We start from the raw sequence: 7721 nt of genomic DNA on the forward strand, positions 1-7721 counted from the left end.
GCAATTAAACATTTTTGACTTTTCAAAAAACATGGTCACTACAAAGTTTGAACTATGTGTGGAAAATAAATGATATGTAATTGAAATTCATAGATTATCTAAACCAATAACTAGTTTTTTTCATATGGAATCTTTTGAAAAATCAATAAATAGAAAAAACTCAGTGTTAATACCTTTCTACTCTGTAGGGTTGTAATAAAATTAAAAGAGATAATGCAATGTCTACTCAAGTGTGTTCCTCAGGTTGATAATAATTTTTACTTAAAAAAATATAATGTCATGGTTAAATAAGTTAGGGAAATTATGGGTTGAGCAGAGGTTATAATAAGCTAATATATATTAAATAAATATCCAGGAAGTAAACATATTTCCCAGTAACTTTTATTTGATTATAAAATATTTATTCTCAGAATATCTCCCAGGTCTAGCACCATGCGCACAGTATGTATTTTTACTAAGAACTCTTTATTTTAGGGCTGGCTTATGACTCACTTGGGAGAGTGTCGTGCTGATAACACCAAGGCCAAGGGTTCGGATCCCTATATAGGGATGGCTGGTTAGCTCACTTGGTAGAGCGTGGTGCTAACAACACCGAGTCAAGGGTTAAGATCCCTTTAAAAAAAAAAAAAGTCTTTATTTTTAACCTAGCTGCAACTAAGCAAGCTGCCGCCACTGCCCGAGGCCCCACTGGGGTCCTGAGGTATGGAGTCAGGGGAAGCCGAACCCAGCCATAACCAGGTAAAGAGCACACCAAAAACACCATTTTCACATGGGTAGCCCTCCATAGCCACTGTAATTGCCACGGCTGCTGCAAAAGCAGCTAGTCAGCAGCCACAGCCACCATGCAGATGGCACACCAGACTGTCAACTTCATTAACACAAGGAGAGGCACCAGTGGAGACAAAAAAAAAAAAAAAGAAGAAGAGGTCCTCTCTCTCCACAAAGCACACTGCAGAGTAGTAAAGGAAGCATCTGATTTATGATAATAGGGGAGGACTTGATCACACCTGTCTCAGTACTGGACAGATCATCTACGCACCAAACCAACAGAGGAGCAGTTAGTCTGTCAGATGGAGAGAACAAATGTATGGTTATTAGAGGAGGAGGGAAGGGGGAAGGGAGAAGGGAAAGGGGAGAGACTGGGTAAGGGGCATAAAGAATAAGTATGGTTTGTAACAATGAATATGCTAATAAAAATAAATTAAATAATTAATTTAGTTAATTAAATGTAATCCAACTCAAAAAAAAAAGTCTTTATTTAGAAGAAAAAAGGGACCTAGATAACAAGCAAGCTAAATAATCATTATCGAGCATGTAGTCTCTCCTTCCTTGTGTATCAAATACTGAAATTCCTAGCCAATGAGTTTCGAATGGAAAAGATGTGAGTTACTTCCAGGCTGGAGCAGACTCCTTAGAGCTCTTTCTCCCTTGACACGACTCTTAGTGATATCTCAGAGGGTGGCTACTTGTCAGCCTGAGTCCCAGAGTAAAGAGTGCAGAGAGCAGAGGAGAGAAGAGCAGACACCCAAAGCTGACTCTTAACTGGCATATAGCATAAGCAAAACCCCGCCCCCCAAAACTTGATTGTTTTAAGCTGCTGAGGTTTTGGGTTGTTATCACAGCACAACTTACTTATACTGACAGCTATGAATAATGATCAGGAGTAAGTTTTATTTTTAAAACTGGAAAAAAAAATCTTCTCTGTTTAGTAGGAAAAAAAAAAAAAAAGAGAGAGAGAGAGAAACTAGGTCAGAACCAGAGTCTAGTTAGTGGCTAGACAGGTCCGAGCGGAGAAGGCGAGAATCCAGAAACTGGGCAGATCCACCAAGTTGGCAAAGAGTCAGGGGAGCTGTCAGCTACTGAATGAGCCACCAGGAACGCCATGAAGCAGTGACTCAGTAAGGGAGATTTAATGGCCATCACGGAGGCTCAATGTGACCTAGTGTTTGGGGGCAAGCCCCAAAACTAAGGGTTTGGTTATAAAGAACAAAAGGAGAGCTTATTTGCTGGAACAATGCTTGGTCATTGTCCAAGCAGATTAGATGATTACCCACTGGAATAGAACTTATTGAATATTCTCTGACTAGGAATACTTTTAATTTCAGAGGTTGGGGTGGAGCTGAATCTATAGATGAAAAATAAATGGCTCAAAATTAGAAGAATAGTAGAAAGGAGACAAATGAGTCATTACAATTGAAGTTTTTGTGAATGGCTCTAGGGAATGGAAAAATAGAAATTTGAAATGGATATTAGAAAAATGAAGGGCTGGCTGGTTAGCTCAGTTGATTAGAGCACAACCGTTTAACACCAAGATCAAGGGTTTGGATCCCTGTACCAGCCAGCTGCCAAAAAAAGAAAAAAGAAAAAATGGGTTTCTATTGGTCTTCCACCTGTTAACTCTCTAAGATAGAAACTGTCTGGTTTTCACAAGGTTATGTTGCTTAAATTTTTTTTTTTTTTTGGTGGCTGGCCTATATGGGGATCCAAACTCTTGACCTTGGTGTTACAACACCATGTTCTAACCAACTGAGGTAACCGGCAAGCCCCATATTTGTTAAATTTTAGGATACTTAGTAGTTTATTCTGCCTAGAGTTCCCTTCATGGACGTTGTGCTCCTCCACACTTTATGGAATTGGGCTGACTCGACAAAACACAGCCACTTATGACATTGTTGTGAAGGCACATGTTTGCTAGGGCTGCCATAACAGATGACTACAAACTGGGTGGCTTAGACAAAAGAAATTTATCATCTCACAGTTCCGAGGTTAGAAGTTGAAGATCAAAGTGTTAACAGGGTTAGTTCTGTCTGAAGACTGTGAGGAAGGATTGTTGTGTGCCTCTCCCCCAGCTTCTGGTGGTTTTCTGGTATCTTTGGTGTTCCCTGGCTTGTAGAAACATCACCCTGATCTTTGCCTTCATCTCCACATGGCCTTTTCATTGCGTGTGTGTGTTTATCCTCAAATTTCCCCTTTCTATAAGGACCCCAATCATGTTAGATTAGGGGCACACCCTACACCTGTATGACCTTATCTTCGATGACCCTTATTCCAAATAAGGTCACTTAGCATCTTATCACATGCTAAGATACTGGGTATTAGGACTTCAATGTGTGAATTTTGGAGGGGACACAATTCAATCAATAGCAACACGCATCAAAGGAGAAGTTGTTTCTCTCACCATATCTACCTGTTCCTGTTTTTTCTTTTACCCGCTGTCTTACAAAAATATTTACATGTCTTTTTTTCCTTAAAATCTCCTAGTTCCTGGCACAGTACCTGTCACAAAATATGGCAGTCATGGCTGACCCAAACTACTAACTACAGTAGCTTTCTGATGTCTTTCTGCCTCCTGCACTTTTGGTTTACCCATTCCAATTCATACTGCACAAAACTGCTTCCTCTTTAAAGAATGCCCTCCACTAAGTGGTCTACCTGGTAAACTCTCATTCACACTTGAATTCCAGCACTATCTCCAATGCCTTCTTTGACGTTCCCAGGCAAAGTTTGGTAGCTAGTTCCTCTTTGCTCCCATATAACGTTGTGCATTCGTTCCTATGGCAATCATTAGGCATTCAATAAATGTTTGAATGAGTGTTTAAATTAACTAAATGAATGATTTACAAGACAAATCCTATGAAGTAATTTCTGCTCTAAAATTTTCAGGGAATATTGTCCTATTTCTCTTTGCACTTCTGAATTAAGTGGGTCATACTTCAGAAGAGTCTTCTCATATCTATATCACTTGAAACTCCAAAGAACTACCCTTACATTTAAAAAAAAAAGGAATTCGTAAACAACACAGCATCAGTATACAATTTACAACTTTTTATTGATCTGAAAGTCTGTAGGGCCCTTGAATCTTCTTTAAAATAAAGATGGGGACTGGCCAGTTAGCTCAGTTGGTAAGAACATGGTGCTGATAACATCAAGGTCTAGGGTTCGATCACTGTATAGGCCAGCTGCCTAAATAAATAAATAAAATGAAATAAAATAAAATAAATCTTGATGTTCTACTACCATTATCAAAATAACTACCCAGACATGCCATTAGCATCACTTCACTAATCAGAACACTTCATCTACAAAGCAAGGCCCTGGAATGTAACCACTCCTTAACAATCTGGGCCATAGTGATCAGGCATCAACTCTTTGGGTTAAGCACATGAAAGGAGGTAGATGACAATCAACTTAACAGAGAGGACAGGACAGTGAGTAGAGCAATTCAACGACGTGCTGAAAGCAATTTGAAAAGCTCACAAAAAGCATCATTAAGGACGAGGAGGAAGCAACTGAGCCAATTAGCACTTCTTGAAAAATAGATTATCTTGCCTATAAGAAAATGCTGACATCAAAGTCCCAGGTCAGTCAAGCAACCCACCATCTCCCTGCCACCCATTCTATGCCACCATTTCTCGTATAAGCTTCTCCAAAAAGTCATCTCCATTTGCTGCTCAGATTTTCAATTCTTATTCTCCTTCAGTCCGTTTCAACCTGGCTTCTCTCATCACAGTGAAAATGGAGCTATTTTCTTTGTCACTACTGACCTGAACTGCCAAAACCCACAATATTCTTCTGTCTTTATCTTACTCAGTCTTCTGCTGCATTTCATACTGATGATAAAGCCTTTCTTCTTGAAACTCTTTACCTCTCAGTTTCCCTCTTACTCCTTTACCAGTCTCCATTTCCATCATGGGCTCCTGCCTTCCTCTCCACCCTGTAAATGTTGGTGGCCCCACCAAACCCACTGGTCTCACTGTCACTATCTCTTTCCCTCCCTGGGTGGTTATATCAGCACCAATTTTTGCTCTTTTACCTGCGCATGGTTTCTCCAAGCTTCAGAGCTTTATATCCGGATGGTCATCTTTACCCGAAGGTCTCACAGGCACCTGCAACTCAACCTGTCTAAAACTAAACTCCATATCCTCACTGATGGTTTTTCTCAGTGGGTGACACCAACAGTCTTCCAGTCACCCATGATAAAGTCTTGGGAATTGTCTTGGACTACTCTTTCTTTCTTGCTCTATCTGTCTGATTATTCACCAATCCTATTGATTTTAATTTCTAAACTTTTCTTGGATTTGTCCCCACCTCTTCATGTCTACTATGACTGACTTAAGTCAGACCTCCTTCCTCTCTGATCTGAACTTCTGGAAAGCCTTCCAATCCCTCTCCCTGTTTCTAGTTTTATCTTCTTGAATCAGCCCTCCACAGAGTGGCCAGTTATCTAACTAAAACACAAGTCCAAATATGTCATCTCCTGCTTCCTTCCCCCTGGGGGCTTAAATCCTTGCCTGGGGATCTTTGAGGCTTGAGCAACCAGAATATCCAAGGAAGACTCAAGGGCTTGAGAAATGGCTACTAGCAGTTTCCATATTTTAGAAATCTGTGCAGCTGTACCAGTGTGTACCCACTGCACACAGAATAATGTTTCCCACTTGTGCCTTTACGCATGCCCTGCTCCTCACCCCAACCTAGCTAACTTCTATGCATCCTTCAAAATTAACTCAGCTGTCTCTTCCTCCAAGAAGTCTTCCTGTCTCCTCCTCCAAATACCTTGTCTCTATGTCTTTTAAGTACTGGATGAAAATATCTCCCTTTGCATTTTCCACATTGCTATTATAAACACCAAAGACTGTGAGCTCCTTGTGGATGGGGTCATGTCACAAAGCCATGTTGCACAGAGACTGATACAGTAGAGCCTTGATATACATATAGTGAAGGTGATTGTGAAGGGATGATTGGTTGAGAACCTGGAGGATCTGGGGCCTAGATAAGTAATTCCTTACTTTCACTCCTGCCCCTCTTATAACAATTTTTACACAGGTGGAATCTGGTCAAAATGTATATATGTACGAAAGCAAAGGTAGAAAGACAGACAGAGGGCAGCCTGAGGCATATGGTTGTGAAGGGTCATAGGGCAAATCCATTCTTTTGCTTTGTGAGACAGAGAGCTGGAGTAAATGGGCCTTTAAAATATCAGGGTACTTCAAAATTTCATGGAAAGATTCGTATTATCTTTTAATTCTATTTTTTCATGAACTTTTTGAAGTAACCTCATGTGTGTGTGTGAACTTCCACAGGATCACCTCTTTCTTCCATTAAGTAATATCCTGATTTATTGTTCAGGGGAGTAGTATGAGTGAATGTCTAGGTTCCCCCAGGGACTGCTCTCCTTCTAAGAAGTGTTAGATCTGGCATTGGAAGTCTTGAGTAAAGACCTTAGTACTCAGGATATGCAGTAGATATTTGTTTATTGATTTATTTATTTCCTGGCTCATTCTGCAAAGGATCTGAGGCTGATTAGAGTAAGAATACATATAATAAAATAATGATGAAATATAAACAGAAATAGAGGACTGAAGAAAATAATGCAAATCAGTAGGGCCAACATAATCAATTTACTCATTCATTCAGTTTTTCATTCTTTCATTCATTTGCCAAATATTTAGTGGATATCTATTATCACTAGCCATACATTGGATTCAAACTGGTTTTGAGTTTCTTGGGAAGCCAAGTTAACAGGGAAATATGATCAATTGCATAATTCTTATCATAAGGCAGGAGGGAACATAGAGTTTCCTTGAGGAAAACTTTCTCCAAAACTAAACTTTGAAAAAAAAAGACGCTCATATGGCCTTTGATATAGTAGACAATGCTCTCAACAACTTATAGCAGTAAATGTAGAAACAAAGTTTATATGTTCTAATAAGTGAACTAGATAGAGGTGGCCCTTTCAGGAGGTTCAAAACAGGCCAGAGACTGATACACACATAACAATCATGTAAACCTAACTAATACATTTAGTTGTAGTTTAGTGAAAGGAATAGCAAACTTAAAATAGGAGATCTGGGATTACCATTAGTTGAATAAATCACTTATGCCTTTTGTGTCTTAATTATGAATTGATCATCATATAATAATACTATTCTACCCCTTAAGTGTTGCTGTAAGAATTAAACAGGGGTGTATACAGAAAGTGCTTTGTAAATTGCTCTGCAAATGCTATTTCTTTTTTCTTTTCTTTCTTTTTTTAATCCACAATGTGTTTATTGGGATGGCTTTCCATTCATCTTGATTCAGGGTACTCTTAGTGCTGCTTTCTCGTGAAGGAACATCCTTCTGTAAGCCTTGCTTTTCCTCCTGGAGGCTGGCAGAGGATAGTGGAGCAGCCAAAACACAGAACTACAGTTTGTCCATGGCTGAAGACCGTGGTGGTTTTATAACATCCTCGGCATTTCACATCCGTGAAGTAGGAGGTGGGGCTCTGCACCAGGAGCTTCTTATGTTTCCTCTTTTTCTCTTCTGGAGGGGGATGAAGGACATCCTTTGTGAGAGGCATGTTCTCCTGGGGAGGTCTTCACCACTGGAAAAGCTGCAAATGCTATTTCTATAAAGCTGTGAGTTTTTGATGGTAAGTATCAAAATTAATTGTCTGTCTCTAGAGTCAAAAGGGAATGAAAAGTACAAAAGAGCTGCAGCTTGTTTTATGCTCAGGTGGGAAGATCTCTCCAGGGGTGGTAGAGTAGTCCCACTCAACAGGACACTCACTCTGCCTGAGCTCTGCTTCCTACTCCCATGAAAATGGAACTGAAAGGCTGGCTTGTTAGCGCAGTTGGTTAGAATGTGGTGCTGATAACATCAATGTTCATGGTTCGATTCCTGTACAGTCCAGCCACCAAAAACAAACAAAAAATGGAATTGAGAAAACCAGTGTGCAGTTA

The 7721-nt window shown here is 39.9% G+C and overlaps 1 protein-coding gene across 1 annotated transcript; it reads right to left on the bottom strand.

Annotated features, from left to right (window-relative positions):
• Positions 1-7087: 7087 nt before the first annotated feature.
• LOC134361034 (small ribosomal subunit protein eS27-like) lies at positions 7088-7339 on the bottom strand. Its single transcript, XM_063075935.1, has one exon. The coding sequence runs from the start codon at positions 7337-7339 to the stop codon at positions 7088-7090; it is 252 nt and encodes an 83-aa protein (XP_062932005.1).
• Between the last annotated feature and the right edge of the window lie 382 nt (positions 7340-7721).

Source organism: Cynocephalus volans, chromosome 12 (genome assembly GCF_027409185.1).
Source record: "Cynocephalus volans isolate mCynVol1 chromosome 12, mCynVol1.pri, whole genome shotgun sequence".
Lineage (NCBI taxonomy): Eukaryota > Metazoa > Chordata > Mammalia > Dermoptera > Cynocephalidae > Cynocephalus > Cynocephalus volans.